General features: G+C 47.7%; 1 protein-coding gene across 2 annotated transcripts in view; it reads left to right on the forward strand.

Moving 5' to 3' along the window:
• The window catches only part of LOC135387916 (metabotropic glutamate receptor 5-like), a 347,669-nt gene that overhangs the window by 302,773 nt on the left and 24,351 nt on the right, over nucleotides 1-20,545 (forward strand). For both annotated transcript variants that reach the window (XM_064617127.1, XM_064617129.1), the window contains 3 exons: nucleotides 350-521; nucleotides 3,113-3,239; nucleotides 4,133-5,063. In XM_064617127.1, the coding sequence (XP_064473197.1) occupies nucleotides 350-521; nucleotides 3,113-3,239; nucleotides 4,133-5,063 (1,230 nt within the window). The remainder of the gene's footprint in view (nucleotides 1-349; nucleotides 522-3,112; nucleotides 3,240-4,132; nucleotides 5,064-20,545) is intronic.

The raw sequence follows: 20,545 nt of genomic DNA on the forward strand, positions 1-20,545 counted from the left end.
AAATTTGATGTACAAATTTTATTTCATGTACTTGATTTTAGTCACCTCTTGGCTTGTTGCTTCTTCATAGGAAGACGCCTTTTTTCTGGCTAATCACTCCTGTTTCATAATATACACATTCCTGTTCCGTATTAGTTGTTCAGGAAAAGTGACACATATATTTTTACTGCAGCACAATGCCACAAAAAGGCCGCCACCCGCAATGCTTACATCGCCGTCATCCTTCTCTATCAGCTATCAGCAATACATATTGTGTCTATGGTCACTGTTCACTGCTCGTGACTGTTCCGTTTGCTGTCCAGTCACTGTGTTACTAACAGAATGCGACATGCCCCCCCGTTACCTGCAGATACGATCTGATGAACTACCAGAAGATAGGCGAGGGCTACGACTACGTCCAGGTGGGATCGTGGAACAACGGCGATCTCAGCATGACACTTCCTCCCCAGTGGAGCCACTACTATCAAAGCACTCCGCCTGTTTCCATATGTTCCATGCCATGCGAGAAAGGGAAGATCAAGGTAAGACATCTTCCGTCGCGCTGTCGGGTAGTTCAACCACCACAAAGTCGCAAGAGGCTCACGAACACATTGCACTGTTTATCTTTCGGACAAGTCTCTCTGCATAGCATATAGGCACCCTGACGCTATAAGTAACTGCCACCGCTGCTATACATCGTGGCTAAAATAGCCCAGGGCATGACGTAAATCCCACTCCCCTATCCTTCATCCTGGTCTGCCAACTTTCCCCAATACCTTGTCACCCATATCCTGTCGTACACATCCCTTGCAGCGTTACCGGCGTTACAACTTTCCGCATCGCCGATCTCCGCGAGCCGAGAGGCGACCGCATACAAGAACCCACGCAAGTCTTGCACGCTTACGGCCAGTAATCTTTGACCCGAGTTGGTAATCCCGCTCGCTGGACTGACACGTCATTCGGAGCGCCCCTCGGTTATCGATCTGATCGGGAGTGCGTAACGGCGAGGTTCCAAGTCGTAATGAAGGAGGAGATGCCGGATGTCCGACTGACTTCTCGCTTTCATTTCCGGCTCTTCGTTTTCGTCCTAGTTTTTTTGTCCTGGTTGAGGCCTGAAGGATAACGGGGAGTGCTGCGCAGGAAAAGACTCGAGAGAGTTGGTATATTGAGTAAAAGGGGAATGGTGGAGCGCTCCTGCTGCTGCTGTTGTTGTTTCTGTTGAGGTTGGGTTTCTCTGGAGAGGTGTGTTTGAGAGGAGTGAGGCGGTGAAGTTGTATAAGCGGAATGTGGCAGATTAGTTGGTGATTAGTTTATGATTTGTGGAGTGCGGATAGGCTGTGCCACACACTGGCTATGGCTGTTTGAGGAATAGTGATGGATAACGCTCCTTTTAGCCGATAAGACTGACTTACAAACCGAAGTGTGCGTTTGACATACTCCTAGACCTTAACGGGATGACTGGCACCTTCTGGGTACCGCACGATTACCGCAGATTAGTTATACAGTCAAACTCCTTTATAGCGAACACCTTTTTAACGAAAATACCCCTACAGCAAATTTTTTTGCGGTCCCGCTGGAGTCCTATAGATCCAATAATGGACATCTTTTTTAACGAAAATACTTTTGCTGCAAATTTTTTTTTTTTTTTTTTGCTGTCCCCTGAGTTTCGCTGTAAAGGAGTTTGACTATATACATACCCTCAGTGATCATTAGGCATTATAGACAGGAGTGGGTCGAAAATAGAGTGCATGTCAACAGAAATACATGGATGTTACGGGTAATGAAAGGAAACGCATTATAACAAACTGGGCTCACTTTACACATGGAAATGCTCGCAAAAACAGTTTTTGAACGCACAATACTGGCGATGATAGAGGTGAGAGTGTCGGGGAGGAAGCTTCCACGTCACAGATGTGCGACGCAACAAGGATTCTTGAAGTGACTTCGTTGATTGCCTTGCAGAAACCAGCAAACCCGAGCATTTTGTCATCAGAAGTGATCACATTTTTCATTTGACGCATTTCTTATCATAAAAATTCCAGGACGGTTACGACTCGTGTAACGCGAAATTCAGCGTCAGCTTTGCGTGTGCTGAAACGAGGCCGGATGAATGTGTGTAGACAAATTTATTTAAGCGTGATGAGTACTCGTTTGTGGTCACTGAAATGGTTGGCAAGGTGAGTGGCGTCCTGAACGAGGGCGCTGTTCTGGAACACCAAGTCTATGCATAAGCCATGTCTAGTTGTGGGTTGGCGGATGTCGGTGCACAGCGTAAGGTCCAGTCGTTCGGACACATCACTTAGGAAAGTGGTGTTCTTGGCCAATGAAACGTCCACGTTGAAGTCTCCGACGAAGAGAAGCTTGCGCGTGCGGTAAGGCACCAGTACATACACGATAAAGTCGCGGATGCGTTCCTGCGCGGCGCGAGGCGAGAAGTAGCACACAGCAACCACGAGCCCTGTGGGAAGCCGCACGGCACAGCTGACGCTGCCCGAAGCAGCACAATGTACTGAAAGTCGAGTGCAATGGGGGTGGATGGGTAGGTGAGAGGCCTTGAACAGACCTGCGAAACTGAAGAACGTCGATGAGACACATACCGTCCACCCCCATTGAACTCGACTTTCAGTGCATTGTGCTGCTTGGGGTAAAACTGACGTACTTTGGTTTTTATCTCACTTCCCATCGATAGTGGTTGTAAACTAGCGGGATTCTCCTCCTTACTCTCAGCGGTGAGCGCACGTGCGATAAGAGTTTTGTGCTTATCTCACTTTCCATCGATAGCGGTTGTAAACTAGCAGGATTCTTCTCCTTACTCTCAACGCTGAGCGCACGTGCGATAACGGTTTTGTGCGGACATGGAAATACCGACGACGCCGACGCGATCTCGAGGAAGTCTGCACTGCACAGCTGATGCTGTAATACTGAAAACAGCGCGAACTTCTTAATTTGTGTTCGAATCCTACCGCTCTACGGTCGTTTCGTTTCGTTCTTGGTCGACGGTGTTTTATCTGTGTGCAGCTAGCCTCAGCATACCGAGCTCCTTATGGGAGTGAGAGTTACGTTGTTACGTAGCTTGCATATTCGATAGCGTTAACGGTACTTCGTTGTTTAATAATTTATTTGACATTTGCAGAGCATCCACACCAAGACGACGAAATGCTGCTGGAACTGCGTGCCCTGCAGGGAGAACCAATTTGTCCTGGATGAATTCACCTGTCAGGACTGCGATATCGGCTGGTGGCCAAACGGTAATCTCACAGGTAAGTGAGCACATCTATAACCCTCTACCACTGCCCCTTGAGATACATTGCTCAAAATTTGCGACAGATGGATTGAACCAGAAAACAACCCCAATAAACTATTTGCAGCGTTATCAGCCACACCCTTTCCTCATTCCGAGGGGACCTTATGGTTAAAGATGAGTGCGGTGCGGGTTCCCGCTCAAGTTTGTTATTTGCGGGTACACATTTCCGTGTCATCACGGGTTGCGGGTAAGATGCGGATAGACCCGCACTACCTCCGCGGATTAAGAAGGTATACCCGCAATACCCGCAGGCGCAAGACCAATGATTTTGATGTATGTCCCGATTTATGACGAACATTTGGCCCAAGATACTTTCCAGGACGTTCCATATCAATTCACCGTCTCAAAATAAAGTTGTTGTTGTTTCCCACATAGGTTAACTTTTGCTATCTTTCGACACCACGTCTGGTACAATTCGCATCAGTAAGCTAGCAACCTGTCAGCAGTAGCTACAGCGTACGCATTGGAAAAGTGGCTCGCTAACGGACAGTGTCCTCAGCATCAATAAATCATTTTGCGGTGTCACGATCATGTGGCATAACTGGAACATGAGTACGCATTGGGCTGTGGGTATATCGGCGGGTATGCGGACAGGCGTCGGGATGTGCGGATGCGGGTTGTGCCCCCGCGGGTGCGGTGCGCTTGCGGGTACGAATTTTCATGCCCGCACTCATCTCTACTTATGGTATAGTCTTGCTCTTACATATGATACTCTTATGTCAGCCCAGCACAGCATGCTCTACCCATTTATCTCCGCTCTAGCCGCCCAGCGCAGTTTCTTACCCGGCATCCTTGCGAGGACCCAAACCTGTCCTTGATTTTGCACTCATCAACCCACATTGCACGCAGGTTGCGACCGTATCCCCGAAGAATACATCCGCTGGTCGGACAGCCAGTCCATCGCCGCCATGTCGATCGCTTGCTTCGGCTTCATCGCCACGCTAACCGCCATGGTCATCTTCATCCGTCACAACGACACACCAGTCGTCAAGTCCTCCACACGCGAACTATCTTACATCATCCTCTTCGGCATGTTCCTCTGCCACGGGAGCACGTTCGCCCTGCTCGCTAAGCCTACGGCGCTGACGTGCTTCATCACCCGAGTGCTCCCGGGACTCTCCTTCGCCATGATCTACGCCGCGCTCGTCACCAAGACCAACCGGATAGCGCGGATCCTGGCCGGATCCAAGAAGAAAATCATCACCAAGAAACCGCGTTTCATGAGCGCCACGGCTCAGGTGGTGATCACTTGGCTTCTAATCTCCGTGGAAGTTTCCATAATCGGCGGCATGATCGTCTGGGAGCCGCCGGACTTTATGTTCTCTTATCCTACGCTAAGTAGGGTTAAGCTCGTATGCAACACGACGACTTTGGGGATTATCGCTCCGTTGGGGTTTGACTTCTTCCTGATCGCAATGTGCACGGTGTACGCCGTGAAGACACGGAACGTACCCGAAAACTTTAACGAGGCAAAGTTCATCGGCTTTACGATGTACACGACTCTGGTGATCTGGGCCGCCTTCGTGCCCATCTACTTCGGGAGCAAACACAAAGTGATCACCATGTGTTTGTGCATTAGTTTTTCGGCCATGGTGGCGCTAGTGTTGTTGTTTTTTCCAAAAGTATACATCATCATGTTCAGACCGGAGAAGAACAATCGTAGTGCGTTCACGACGTCCAAGGACGTAAGATGTCACATTGGTTACGTGAATTCGGCTGCGGCGGCGGTATCGAGGAATTCGTCGCATTCGGCGTCGGAGTTTTCCATGGAATCGCCCAGGTGAGAGATCGTAGCTTTCGTTCTGTCACTGTGTCGCCGTTTTTGCTGTAACGTGGGAAATGAAATTGGTGTTTGCAATCTTAAAGAAGTTTAAAGAAACACAGAAAGCACTTCAGTCACTACATGTTTTTTTCTAAAACCAAGAGGTTATCCTGCCTATTAAAATGCGGTGTTTTTTTCTCTCTCTCTCTCGATTTTTAAAAATCTCGACCGTGCGCAACGGTGGCGAGGAGGAGGGGAGGAGTGTCGTTGGGAGGAACCCGAGAGGTCTGCCTGCCTGATTAGGCGGCATGTTTCTCGGGAAGGGAAAGGTGGTGGAGAGGAGGAGAGGAAAGGATGAAGTGGAAGACCGAGCGGAATCCGCTCGGGGGGAGGATAGCTGCGTCCATGGGCCGACTTCAGGGGAACTGTGCCGGCATACGCCTATTACACATCTGAGGGAAACCCAGGAAAAGCCCCAGACGGCACAGCCGGCCCGCGGATTCGAACCGCGGACCTCCCAGTCTCCAAGCGCAATCGTTACCGCTGCGCCACCGGAGCTGGTCGCAACGGTGGCAATGCCCGCAACTAGTCGCTTTGACGTCACCACTGTACGGCGAGCTGATTGGTTTAAAGAAACGTCAAGGAGGGGAACCCGAGACAGGGATGAAGAGACGACACAACAAATTCTCAAACACAGCAAAAACTTTAATGCACCTGTACCATATATATCCAAAAACCTCCGGAGAGAAAAGAAAGAAACGTCGTCTGCTGCACAGAGAGATATGGGAGACAAACGAAAAATGGTGGGAAACGCTGCCGCGACTGGAGTTCAGTCGCCCCTGGAACCGTAGTGACATCACTGATGACGTTTTCTTCCTCTTCATCCTCATTTCACCCTGCAGAGCAAGTTGAAAGGGAAGGTGCGCGTCGAGGTTCGGGTGAATCTTTTATTCGAAAAATATTGCGATTTTTTTTTAATTACTCGTGAAATGAAGTCACATCCTTTCGTAATGCGTCAGAATAGAAGAAATTTTAGATGGATTTCCGTGCTCCTATAATACACTGTGATACACAAAGATACAATGTGGGACATTCCAGCTGACCTGTGGACAGGGGTATCACAGTACCTTGAGACTCGGCTGTGGTTTTATACAGTAATCATTGTACATGGTCATATTACTAGTCGTAAAGTACACTGCTTTGTGCCCTATGGCCTGTAGAATGATCACAGCACAGAGAGCGACAGTCCAAGGCTAAAACGCTGTCGCATACTTTCAGATGGCGCTCACAGTCATCATATATAGAATATTTCAATGAAATCGCTAGCGTAAAATATCTCAAGCGCCTATTTTAGATATTCGTCCACCACTGTATTCACGATTGACTTTTATTTCCAGTCATTTCGTCGTCATGACTTCACGATAAGCCGCTTCCGGTTTTTCGTCCACAATAGAGCCTCCGGTTCAGGACAAAACTTGCTGATTACGCCATATCGTATATTATCGTATCGTATCTTCGACGACGACTCAGTCGCGCACCATCGTGATCTAAAAAAGACGCGGTAGCTCCCGACGTACGTCATTGTAAATCCGAAGCGGGATGTGAGAATACTCTTCGTTTTCTCCTTTATCTAAAAAAGAAAAAAAAAGCGTTCGCTATTCTGGACGAAATTTTCCATATACAGCAACTCTAACCTAAGAATCAGCCGACGGCTGGAGACCAACCCTTTAAAGGGTCGCTAAAATACAAAAAAAGTGCACTTCATATTACGTTACACGCTATAGGTTAATTTCGTACTCGTTGTCATAATTCAAAGCTTCGATTCCATTACGAAGCTACAATCAAAATTATACGGGACTCTTTCTTACTTCGGCGCTAAGCAATGAACGACGCTTCACCCGTGCATCGGTGTTTTTAGTCCATGCTGCGCGCGCCACGCCGCGGAGCACTCCAGCTGAAAAACATAGTGCGCATTGCGAAACGGACCGGCGTCTCTGTCCGAAGGACTTGAAGATATAAATGTTGTCAGCGAAACATTCGCGACAACTGTTGTGCGCCACGATTCAGTGAATCGGTATTGAAAAATGCAGCAGTGCGCATCATACCGCGCATATACGGAACACTGCGATCGGACCCGTTCCAAATCCACACGGCCACGATTGGTGTGCGCGCGCTTCTCCTGCTGTCTGATTGGATGCCGCCAATTGTTGCCTCCTGGGGATCCCATTCGTTGCCCACATACGTGAGGCCGACAACGGCAAGCCCTATCGCCACCACCACCACCATTGGTTGCTGCCAAATATGGCTCTGTTGTCATTGCGTTGTCGGCCCAGGACGCACATTCCCCCAGGGCGTCAGTCGTGACGTTGCCCACATACGTGAGGCCGACAACGGCAAGCCCTATCGCCATCACCACCACCACCACCACCACCATTGCGTTTTTTTTTTTTCTAAACGGTAGCGTTTCGTGAACTAACTTTGTTTTAGTTGGTGTAATTTTGTTTTAATTCAGTGTTGGCGCCTCGAAGCAACTCTAGCTATGAGCGCCATACAGAAGTGTATAGAGAGAGGACAGCAGGAAGGAGTGGGGGACAGGGGGATTAGTATGCGTCCTGGGCCGACTTCAAGGGTAATTGTGCCGACACTCGTCTGGAAACACTGCCGGAAAATCCAGGGAAAACCTCAGACAGCACAGCCGGCGACAAGATTCGAACCCGTGTCACCTCCCAGTCTCGGGGGTGGAAAGCGGCCACCCTAACCGCTAGGCCACGGGAGCTGGTAATTGTATAATTGAAACACGGACTTTCATTTGAGATCAAGTCGTTTTTGCATTTTAGTGCCCCTTTAAACTGTCACAGAGAGAAAGAGACACTTGTGACAGAGTGTGATAAGCACGACGATGTCTCTGCCAGGCGACTTTGAAGCAGCGATCATAGAAGCCTTATACATGACGGTCCCCTACAAGATTGAGAGGGACTCGAAAGTCAGCTTACGAATTTTTTTCCTCGTAGATTCTGCTGTCCATCACTTTACGCACTCGCGTCTACGAGGGAAGAAGAAAGATATTTCTGATAAAAGACACCGTGTATAAATATAGACGAGAAACGCTCAGAAACTGCAAACGTTCAAACCTTCTTTTTTTCTCTCTCTCTCTTTCTCTTGCAGGAGCGAACACCGCGTGCGTTGGATACATGATTTGTCGCTCGCGTATTTCTGAACGGAAAAGATACATCGAAAGTCCCCAGTATTGTCTTTACGTCCGAGAGCGTGATGTGTACACGTGAACTGCATCTCCGCTCCGTAAGTGCCTGGAGAAAAGGATGACAAGCCTTGTCCATGCAAAGCAGAACACCACGTGTAATGTGGATGATATGGACACCGTATGCGAAAAGAGGCGTCTTGTGGTGCCCCAGATGAGGGATAATACGACAGCCTACCCCGCCAAACCGGATACCTTTTGGTAGCCAAGATAACCAAGACTATCTATTCTGCAGTTTTCTTTCATTTATCTTTCAAAAAACTTCAATGTGATTTTATTTTGACATTCTGTTTTTCTTCTGCCCGTACACCCGAAAGACAGTTGCACTCGGCAACCGGTTCACGCTGCCAGGAAACAAGCACAGCATGCTTTTTTTTGTGTGTACAGGGTATTAACCCATCGATTGCAGGGATCCATCTTCTTGAGCACGGAATCATCGTCATCATCACAAATTCTGTGTGTCTGTAAAATCCAAGGGACGTGTTGTTTGATCGTACCATTGCTTTTAAGCGAGTTTGAATAGTCTAAACTGATTTCACGTAATATCCATGACATCTTCGACCGCGTAACATCATCATCATCATCCATTCATCTATGTTGTTGTTGTTGTTGTATTGTTCGACCGCGTGAAGCTGTGTGGCCCCTAACAAACTTTCCGTCATAAAAATGCATGTATAATATATGAAAAGCGGCGGAGGTTCTTGGGCACCAAGTCATGAATGATTATGCATGCTTTGTTTTTGTTTTGTTTTCTTCCCTCCTAGCATGTGCAAAGGTGGAAGAAAAATTTCATCAGCACATATACTGCATGATCACTCGGCAGTGTTCTTTGCGTTCATTGATGTGCATGTGACATTTAGTAACAACATCGTGTAATTAACCATCATCTATGTGTAACAGTGGCATGTACTTAACAGACTGTATACTAGGTGCATGTGCAGTTTTGGATGCATGTATACTGCCGCATGTAACGTCTGCTTGTCTGTATTCATGTGCTGTATCTCGATGCTTTTTGCATTAAAAGTGATTACGTTTGTACGTCTGCTTTTATTCACGTTGTTACGAATGCACAAATGCACCTGTTTAGAGAATAGCATGCCGGCGTGCTGTATGGCTGACCTCTCCTTTTTATCTTCTTTTCTGCCAATATATCCTCCCTTCCGGAAATTCATCTATGAAACCGATATCTATCCTACTAATTTTTCATATTTTTTTATCTTTTTCGCGGAACAGTGATAAGATATTAAGTAAACCAATTTTAAGGGTCAGCGCTGCTTCCGCGGCCGCAGAAGCTGCGTTACGTCACTGCCTAACTGAAGGAGTGAGAGGGTAGCGCTCGAGAGGAGGAAAGGCGCCGTCAAGACGCCCCGCAAAGCGCGACCCCCATACGACGTTTTCTCGACGGAAAAAACGCCGACGGCTCGACGGCTTTCCGCTCGGCTCCCAAAACAATAATATGAGAGCCGCCCACACGGCCGCAGCTATCCTTTTCTCAAGGTCGCGCCCTCGTTGGATCCGAGGGAGTGACGTTTTCCCGTTTTTTTCAGAGGGGGCATTCCGGAATACTCTCAACATCCGGCGTCTGCTCTTGGCATGTGTTCCGTGCGAATAACAGTCAAACCGTCCCATTATTTCGCGTGGAATTTTCGATACCGTGACCAGTGGTCCAGGAGGAGTAAAATCACACTATAGTTTCGAAATCAGAAACACATTATGGTGAAACTAGTTTTCATTGATATAACTTTCTCGATTGATTTGACTGTGACTGAACTCACCGTTTTGAATGTCGCGCCGACGCCTTCTCTGGGCGTTTCTTCTGCAAGACTGCAGTTGTTCGCAGTGGTCTTCCCAAAGGTGCTAAGGCTCTGAGGAAACACCATTGCTAACTCGATCAGATTAAGTTTAAGGCTTAGCAAATGTTGTACGAGCACATTATTTTAATTTATTATATTTATTATTTTGTTTTTAATCTCGTGTTAGCGCCGCGAAGCAACTGTGGCTCTGAGCGGCGTACAGACGTAGACAGATGGAGAGAGGACAGCAGGAAAGAGTGGGGGACAGGGGAGGGGTTAATGTGCGTCCTAGGCCGACTTCGAGGGAACTATGTCGACATTCGTCTGGAAAGTCTTCGAAAAACCCAGGGAAAACCTGAGACAGCTCAGCCGGACAGGATTCGAACCCAGTCTCAGCGTGGAACGCGATCGTTCTAACCATTATGCCACGGGAGCTGGTCTCTGATTGGATGGAAATCACCAATATATCCCTGCATATACGTTTTTCTTTCTTTTCTTCTTCTTTTTTTTTTGGTGGTAATCCCTTTGTAATTTCGTATAATGTGTGTATAACGATTACAATTTTACGATGCTGGCATGTCCACGTCGTTTATCCCAGTCCCCCCATAATCATCATCATCATCCAATAAATAGATAAATAAATAAGTAAAGCTGCCAATATTAGACTCGAGCACATCCATGCATCCACGCCTGCTTATTGCGGTATCTAAAGCACACACACACACACACACACACACACCTTTCCTCACAGCTTAACCTCGACGAAAGAGAATGCGATATATCGCTTCCACCAAAACGCTGGATCGACGGAAAAGCCCTCGTTATGTCCGGGCGTCGAACGAACTTCAATTTGTTTTCTTTTCTTTCGTTTCACTCTCCCGAGCAAGCGATGCAGTGTTGGACGCAAAATGTGACAAGCAGGAACGAACGGGAAAAAGATTTAAAACAAATAGGAAAGATGTATTACAACACGGAGGATGGTGTTTTGCGGGGTACGTGCCTCGACAACCACAAGCGAGAGCGTCTCTGTGAAATAACGAGGGAGTCGTTGTTTTCGCGGGTGTTGCGTTCCTACGTGCTCGTGACTGGCTGTTTGTGTGGCTCCTGTATAGTCGGTGCGAAGAGTGCATGGGTTGTTTCACGCTAAAAGGCTGGAATAAGGGCGACGAAAGGGTACTATTTGCGCGTGTATCGCTTATATGGGATGAATGGGGGGGGGGGGGGATATGTTTATTAGACGAAAAGGAAAAAAAAAAACGGGGAAGGGTCAGCCAAACGGGACGTCGCCTTGCTATTCCAGAAATAAGAAATAATAATTAATAAATAAAAAGAAAAGCTAGGAATTAAAGAAAGAAAGAAATAGGAAGGAATAAGAAATAAATAAATAAATAAATAAAATTAAGAAATAAGGAATAAAGAAAAAGAAGTAGGAAAAAACGAAAAACTACCAGATGATGAAAGAAGGATGAGGTAGACTAAAGACAAAGATGACAAAAAAAAAAGATTACTAACAAACGGTGAAACAATGATGAGATGAATCACTGAAGATGACTTTAAATGGATGAATGGGGTACTTGGTTGACACCTGTGTATACTGAGGGGTCGGGGGGGGGGGGGGGGGGTAGAAGAGGGGGACGAAGGAGAGAGGACCAGACTCCCCTTTACCACCCGTACACTCTAAGAAGAAAAAAAAGGTATGATTTTCTACCCATTTCAAAGGTAGAGCTGCATTGCAACCACATTTCTACTCCAACCAGTTTTACCTCTTGCGTATTTATCTGCAGAGTAGAAACAAACTATACCCAGAGTAGAATCTGTCGTTCTACCTCCTTGGGTAAGAAATTCTACCATTTTCTCTCTCTCAGCAAACGTGTGTGAGAGAGAGGAGCAAGGGAAAGGGACGCCGCCGCTTATACGCTCTGCAAGTAACCGAGCGTTCTGCGCATATCTCCTCTCCCAGTTACTCCACTCGGGAAGCCCCATTGGCTAAGGCGGCGCCCTCCCTCTTCCCTCTCACTGCCTCCTCTCATGCGCAGAGACGCACTTGCACAGCGTATACCCGAGGGGGAGAAGTCACGTGTGAATTGGCACGAAATGGTAGAAGTACCGTCCCGTAGAAACTCTGTGTAGGCAATTCTACCTTTTTTTTTTCTTAGAGTGTAGTTATCGCAGTGAGGGTGTAGTGTTTATGTGAAACAGAAAGAGTGGGAATTAGAGAAGAGTAGGATATAGACAGGGTTCCGTGTTTTCGTGGTTTAACCGAAAAACACCGAAAAAACATAACGCCGCGGAAATTTTCCCCCATTCGGTTTTAATCGAAAAACACCGAATACAGGGGCATCACAGGAACGAGGACAGAAATAAGTTGCTGCACATGCACCGCACTGCAAGTTGTTGATGCAGATCAGAAAACCATACAGAAATACGATAGTTGTGAAAAACTTTCCGCTTACTTTTTCGTTAGCGTAAAATGGCCGCCGCAGCGAACAACGCCATGTCGAATACAAGGAATAGCAAGTCGGCTTCTGCCTGGCTGACCTTTCCTTTTTACTTGCCACTTTTTTTTTTCGTAATAAACATATCCCCCCCCCCCCATGTCGAATGAGCGTCGCGCTGAACTTACATTGTGATTTCTATTCGCCGGTAACTGTTGGGTAAACCACGTACGCCAAAAAAAAAAGCACAGAAAAACGCCGATTTCGTGAAAATCAATAAACACCGAAATACATACGCCGAATTCGGCCGAAAATAAAAACCGAAAACGCGGAACCCTAGATTTAGAATAGAAGGGAGTTAGAACATAAGAGAGGAGGAGGTGTAGGAGATCCACCGTCCAGACAAAACCACAGTCAGGGGAAGGGACGAGCAAAAAGCGGCTTTTATTAAAATATGAACTTCGAAATTGTTGAAATCGGGTACTCAAGAGCATTGAAATCGGAGGTCGTCACTGCTCACGGCGGAGATCCCATGCCGTGTTTTAGGGGCACGCGCTCTCATTCAGACATAGCGTGTGGGGGGGGGGGGGATATAGGTTTATTGCAAAACAAAACAAAAAACACGAAAGAGGGGAAAGGTTAGCCTGGCTCCAGCAGCCGACTTGCTATTCCCGCTTACAAAAAGGAAAAGGGAGAAAAGGAAAAATAAAGAGAAAGAGGAAAAAAGAAAGACAAATCGGAAAGAGCGAAAGAAGAGGCGCAGTCACAGGCTCAGCGCGAGCCCTGTGTCGGTGAGGAAGCGTACGAGCTCCCTTCCGACGCGCCACTGAATGGGGCGTTGCAGAGGGCCCAGTAGCGTTGCCAGCGTGACCTCCCTGAGCCCTAGGGCAGCTAGCCGCTCCATCAGAGTGGCACGGGGAGCGGCGAACAGGCGACAGTGGAGGAGTAGGTGGGAAGTGGTGCCCTCGGTAGAGCAGGCTGCACAGGCGGCAGGCATAGCGTGGGTATCCAACATTGCACCACAGTAAACTCGCACGCGTCGCTCTCGCGCGCGACGCGAGAGTTTGCGAAAGAGCCGTGGAAAGGAAGTAAAGGAAAAAAACGCATCGTTTATTGCGACGCAACCTCTATAGTCGGGACGAAAAATTGTGGCTAACCACTATATTCTCAAACCAGTCTCGCGTTGGCTTCGTCTGCGTCTACCGCACGTCCCGTTTGTTCGCTGCACCACCTATTATATAGCTCCCGACGAAATGTGTCTTTCATTGAGGGTTCTTCATTTTGCGCAGAAGGGACGATGCGGATACCAAGCGGTATGTCTTATACGGGCGTCGTCGAGAATATTCGACCGATTAGGAATTCTTATTCCTTTCACAATTCGTGTAAAGAGGTTATCCCAGACGTTATGGATCGATGGAGTATATGCTAGGCCTCCGAATGAAGCTGAATTGGAATGGAACTTCATAACGAACCCTGAGACTTGGGAAAGAAGGCACAATACACGAGTCTCAAACACAGCTGTGTTTGAGACTCGTGTATTGTGTGTTCTTTCCCCAGTCTCGGGGTTCGTTATGAAGATCAATTATCACCAGCTCGTTTGCTTTCCTGCAGCTCTTTATAGAATGGAACTCACGATATTCAGGACTTTCCACACTGCTCCTCGTCACTGTACGCTGTTATGTCAGAACATCCATTTCCAAAAGAAGAAAGCATCTGATCTACTCACCAGAGACATCTGAGCACAACACCTAACGGCTGAACATACCTGATGGAATAGCCCAGAGTGGCATAAAAATATTTCGTCAGTGTAGCCGAAGGACACCCGTGTAAATCTCAACACGGACGTCGAATTACGGAACACGTCATCGCCAGTCAAAGAGCATGCCCTGCAAGTGGTGTCTATATAGTCCCTGGAGCTATTGTGGACATCCACAGGCATAGTTCTTTGGACAAACCCCTGGACGTAACTGCGTAGTCTTGCTGTTTTTGCGAAATTGCAAGGACGCTCAGCGAATAACTGTGGGAGCACTGTCTGCTGAAGATAATACCCCTGTCACACGGGCATTTCGATCCTTCTCGAATCCGATCTGCATCGAACTTCCCGAGCACGCTCGAGTTTTGACGCTGCTACACGGCCACTTTCAATGCGCATTGAATGGTTGACTTGTGCAAATGAATAAACGGGACTCATTAATTTCGCGTTTCCTATATAACAGCGATATTAGTGGTAATTTATCGTATACCGATGTAAGCATCATTTGTAGCTTCGCGCGCATGTCCGTCTTAAGTTATGACAGTTCACCGGGGTCGAGGAAGCAAATGGCGGCCGTCGAGCCGTCTTTAAATTCTCAATCCTGTTATGGGAACTGTCTTGAGTCAAGCAGGATCAACGTTCGATCCTGCTTGGAAGCGGCCGTGTAGCACCATCCGATCTGCATTGGGTTCAAGCAGGTTCGGTCGAGCAGGATCGAAAATGCCCGTGTGACAGGGGTATAATACACGATGCCAAGGTGGTTTGGATTCGCAAGGTTCAAGACGATGCGTTAATCGTTAAAGTCAACACCGGTACTCCCGCGCTGAAGGACCTCCAATGCTTCTCAGATGGACAGGGCGTTTTGCGGGTAAAAGGTCGTCTGCAACGAATTGAGGACACTCATCAAGTGAGGCAACCGATCATTTGCCTCCGACCCGGAAGCTTGCCGGCCGCAGCTTTCGGAACTACTAAGGGTGTGAAATGTTGGCCTGAGGCTCCCTGCCACCATTTCACACCCTTGGTAATTCAGAAAGCTCACGAGCGAGTTTTTCGTGGAAGCACAATCAAAGAGGCACGTGAGGAATTTTTGGATGCAAAGAACCCGGCAAGCAATGAAGAGAGTGCTAAAGAAGTCGTGCACTGCCACTCCATATTTTTCTTTCATATCCAATCCAATCCCATCCTAGTCGCGCACTGTGTGCCAGATTCAGGGCTGGGCTAGTGTCTGCACCCACAGCTCCTCTTCGACGGTTCAGGATTCCTGGAAGTGATCCCCTTCTGAACTGTCGGAGTGGATTTTGCAGGGCTGCTGTATGGAAGAAAGAGCAGCAAAAAAAAAAAAAATATATATATATATACATATATATATATATATTATAATGTCCCGTTCACCTGTGCCACAACCTGTGCCATCGATCTTGAACCCACTACATCAATGACCGCAGAAGCCTTCCTCACGAGTTTCAAGTGGTTTGTGGCCAGGAGAGGATTGCTATCTACTCCGTCAACGCACATAGTTTCAAAAGAACGGAAGAGGAACTTCGCGCTCTTTGGAAAGCCACGAGGCCGGACGCCGAGGTTACCAGTTATTTTTGACACAATATAACATCACATGGAAATATGTATATCGTTTCCGGTGCTCCTTGGTGGGAGAGACTAGTTCGGACAGTGAGGACCACACTTCGGAAAGTTCCTGGCAAGATGTTCTTAGGATTCGAAGAACTTCAAACGCTGATGACTGAAGTCGAATCTGTCGTCAATCCTGGACCAATTCCTTCCACATGTTGCGAAGCTCATGAACCTGAGGTGCTATGCCTATCCTAACTTCTCAGAGGCAAGAAACGTATCGCCTTGCCGGCCTCTCTCGATTTGGCCCGCCATCTTCCACCAAGAGCCAACTGACTCGCTAAACTGAACTACATCGCTAAAAACTGATGCAGAGATTCTGGGAACGGTGGAAGCATAAGTATCTGTTGCAACTGCGATCAGCCCACCATTTTAGTGCAGCAGCCAAGAAGAAAGTACAAGAGGGCGATGTGATTCTGGTCGCCAGCAAAGTACCCAGATGCCTCTTGGACCCCGTATTATCAAAGTTGACGTCGAACAAAATAATCAGGTCAAGTCATTCCTTGTAAAACATCAAATCGGTAAGAGTTCAAGGACCGCTGCTCAGCGCCTTGTACGCCACCTCGAAATATGACCATCTACTTTCGTAGCGGGATGATGTTGAAAATTACGATATACTCGGCCACAAAGTATGAAGTGTCATAAGTAACACCTGAGCACGAGCACTAGCCCCCTCCCCATGTCTCCCACTCCTTCCTGCTGTCCTCTCTCCATCTATCACCGTCTGTACGCCGCTCGCAGCCACATTTGCTTTTGCGCGCTAACAAAAAAAAAAAACTTTCCTTCTCTCTGACAGTGCTGCTTTTCCTTCTCGTTACAAAACCCTCAATTTTCCCCTTTCCTTCACAAAGCTGCGCTCTTTCTCTGTCTCCCCCCCCCCCTTCACACACACACACATACCTCTACCACCCTCACCCCCCCCCCCCCTCTCCCCTAAAGATGGGCAACATCTCCTTCGCGAGCCACCTCCTCACAAAACCCACGCAGCTCTCCTTCCATATACCCACAATTTACACTCTCGATACATACCCCGAAAACTCAGTCGGAAACCCCGGAGCCAGTCCGCCCGCCTCGACGAAAGGCCACTAATGGCGCCGCTGATGCATAATTCATGTCGGAGCGGCCTTTTTCGCATCACGTGTTTCTCCCACGCACATTGTGCGATCGGAATGTAGCCAAATAGACTACGACTCAATAGGCATTTCACATAGCGTCTGCCATGCATAAGGCATTCCAAGTATATTGGTGTGGGGGGTTGGAGTTTCGCTTCTTTGTTGCGTGGATTGATATAGGCGCATCCATACAAAGACGTGTGCACTCTCATTCAATAAGGAAGCGGGCAGATATGAGACGATGAAGGAATGTTGCCAGATGAGGGAGAATGGGATGTCGTATTAGTGATCGAGGTTACAAATAGCGTGGGCGATATGTCGCGCGTATTTGCTTACTCGTGCGGTATCCCAAGCAGTTCAATGTACTGGAAGTCGAGCGCTATAGGGGTGGACGGGTATGTGTCTTAGTTAGTGTTCTTTAGTTTCACGAGTCTGTTCAAGGTCTTCCACCTCCCCGTCCACCCCCTATTGCACTCGACTTTCAGTACATTGTGCTAGCTGCTTGGGATGTATTATTGTTGTACATTGGACCACGTGGCCTACGGGATGTTGTTCGAATAGGAAAGTGGGCACGGTACTAAAATTTGTTGCGCTATCTAGCGGTGGTGGTGGTGGTGGTGGTGATGGGGCTTGCCGTTGTCGGCCTCACGTAGGTGGGCAACGTCACGACTGACGCCCTGGGGGAATATGCGTCCTGGGCCGACTTCTAAGGGAACTGTGCCGACATATGTCTGAAAGCGTCTGAGGAAAACCCAGGAAAAACCGCAGACAGCACAGCCGGCACCGGGATTCGAACCCGGGTACCTCCCAGTCTCGACGTGACATCTAGCTACTGCTTATGTGACCCAGCAACGGCCAATGAAGGTCACCCAAATAACCTTGCATGTGGTAAAGATGAAGATGTGCTACGCACGTAGATTTGCTGAGGAGCGATCACGTACCTCTTCTAATCAGCCAGCGTCCCTCCGCTTTGAAACATAGGCGACCACGTGTACGTGTATAATAGATTGGAAGGACTACACAGTGCAAATCAACCCGAGACGCAGCAGGGTGCAGCTACTGTGTAGGATTCCGCTGTTGTCGTGAAAAAGTCCGCTGAGACAGCGACCAAGGTCAGTCCCTGCCACCTACTCACGAGTTGACGCGGAGTGGTTACGAGCTATTCATCGCAGAGCTGAAAGGAAATTTCGCCCATCAGGATGACTACCGGGTGCATGTCTAGTTTAGGTCCGCCACTCGATTTGAACCTTCGAATCTACATACCTGGATGTAATTATGCAAGGTGCATCGTAATCTGTAATTAATATGCGGCGCTCGGTTCCACAAATTCCTCTAGAGACCCGTGATGCACGGAAAGTTTCAGCAGCGGCGACCATGTCATCTCCATGCGCCCATTGTTTACCTATGACAGCGGAGTCTCTGTGCGTCTTAGCAACGAACAGGCGAAAGGCATGCTGGGAAGAGTGCGAGGTGTGCGTAAGCTGTCAATAAACTAGACATGGACCGACTACCGCGAAGCATGCCGCTTGCAGCGCGTAATTCAGCGTCATTTACAAAAATCGTCTCGTCAACAGCGGCGCTCTTTTTGCACCACCTTCTCTCCTTATACACCCACACTGTAAACTGAAAAACACCCTTATGGGTGTAAATCGCTTGTCCTATAATTGACTCCTCTTTTTACACCGTACATGGTCTGGAACACCCTTTTTAGAGGGTGTATCCCGTGTAAAACGCCCTTTGAAAGGGTGCTTTTCCTTGAAAATGCAGTCTTTTGCACCCTTTATACACCTTTTTAGGAGGGTGTTTAATGATCTTACATGCTCTTAAAAGGGTGTCTAAAGGGTGCAAAAGAGGGCATTTTCAAAAGAAAGCGCCCTTTCCAGGGGTGATTTACACGGAATACACCCTCTAAAAAGGGTGTTCCAGACCATGTACGGTGCAAAAAGAGGTGTCAGTTATAGGACAAGCCATTCACACCCATAAGGGTGTTTTCCAGTTTACAGTGCACGACACGCCCGTGGCAGATAATTAGAGCCCTTGGATCAACCGACACGACGCATTCACACCGGTTCAGACTTCTGGCTGTTTACCGCCAGGGAATGGGTAACGGCCGTATTTTCGTTACTGCTGTATTTTGGTTTCCGTTACCCGTTTCTGATACGAGCTTTTCAATTTCGTTTCCGTTACTGTTTCCGTTACTGTTTCCGGTAAGGGAACGGCTGTTACAGAGCTGCGGGAGGACAGCCCGTTCGGCTCTGTCAGCACCCAGTTTTGCCCAAGTACTGCCTCGGTGTCACGCGTACACACTACACAGGCAATCTTACGTCGTAGGGATGCGCACGTGATGAAAGATTTTTTAAAGAAATGTAGGAACATGTCTTCAGTCATTCTGAGTCCAGCAACCCAAAGATGGGCTAACGTTCATCCAATGCCGCATTCATAGGCAGACGCTCTCAGCAGTGAACAATACTGCCATAGCCACGGCGAAATGAAAAGAGTGAAAAATAAATCAATAAAGAAATGTAGGCTGTCATCCTCGTGCTATGGCAGAGAAGAGTGCGTGGTGCCTACATTGTGTAAGTATGTGTGTTGTGTAATGTATTGACGTCATGGAGTTATGAGGACTGGGACAAGTAGATAAGCGAGGGACGCACCATCGAGATCCAATATTGCGCTTTTTTTCGTCATGCTCTCGTGTAATATTTAGAGCATTACAGGGAATGGAGCCATCAGAATACCAGGATAACATGAAAAGTCACTCAAATGTCATCGCACAACAGGAAAGGGGCATGGATGCATCCGCAGAGAAGACAGTTTTCTTTCCCTTTGCTCGTAAAAAAAGTACACACTTTCAACTGATAAAGTGGGTGTCCCACCACGGGTTCTTGGGATTAGTTATTGATGCGCAGCTTTCATGGGCTGCTAACATCAATCATATTAAGGGCAAAACCGACGAACTAGTCAACATTACACGTCGTATCTGTCGAATGCTGGGGAATGTCGACGGAGTCCCTATACTCTCCGTACATAGTACACTGATACGGTAGATGTTGGCCTACCATCTGCCCTTCTTTCATGGTACAGTATATGCGACTCACCTGAGAAGACGCTGCAAACCATCTTAGCCAAAAGTATGCCTCAAAGTATCCTTGGGTGTACCTCGTACCAGACTTGAGTCCGTTACTCGAAAAAAGTAATTGATTACCGTTACCGTTACTTCTGTGGAAAAAGTAATTGATTACCATTACCAATTACTCGACTTCAAATGTAATTGAGTAACGAGTAGAAAAGTAACGCGTTACTTCGGTCGTTACTCTGCATTCACGCAAATTATAACCGTCTTTGTGTGCCTCAGAAAAAAAAAAAAAAAAAGGTTCAACAGCGGAACAGCTGAAATAAAAAGACAAACAAAAACACGTATGACAAGGAGATCTGACTGTAAGCCCGGGAAGACGTTGACCCGATTGTGGAAGAGCATTGCGTGGAATTTCCCCATGACTCACTAAACCTCCAAAACTTTAG

The sequence above is a fragment of the Ornithodoros turicata genome, chromosome 3 (genome assembly GCF_037126465.1).
Source record: "Ornithodoros turicata isolate Travis chromosome 3, ASM3712646v1, whole genome shotgun sequence".
NCBI classification, from domain to species: domain Eukaryota; kingdom Metazoa; phylum Arthropoda; class Arachnida; order Ixodida; family Argasidae; genus Ornithodoros; species Ornithodoros turicata.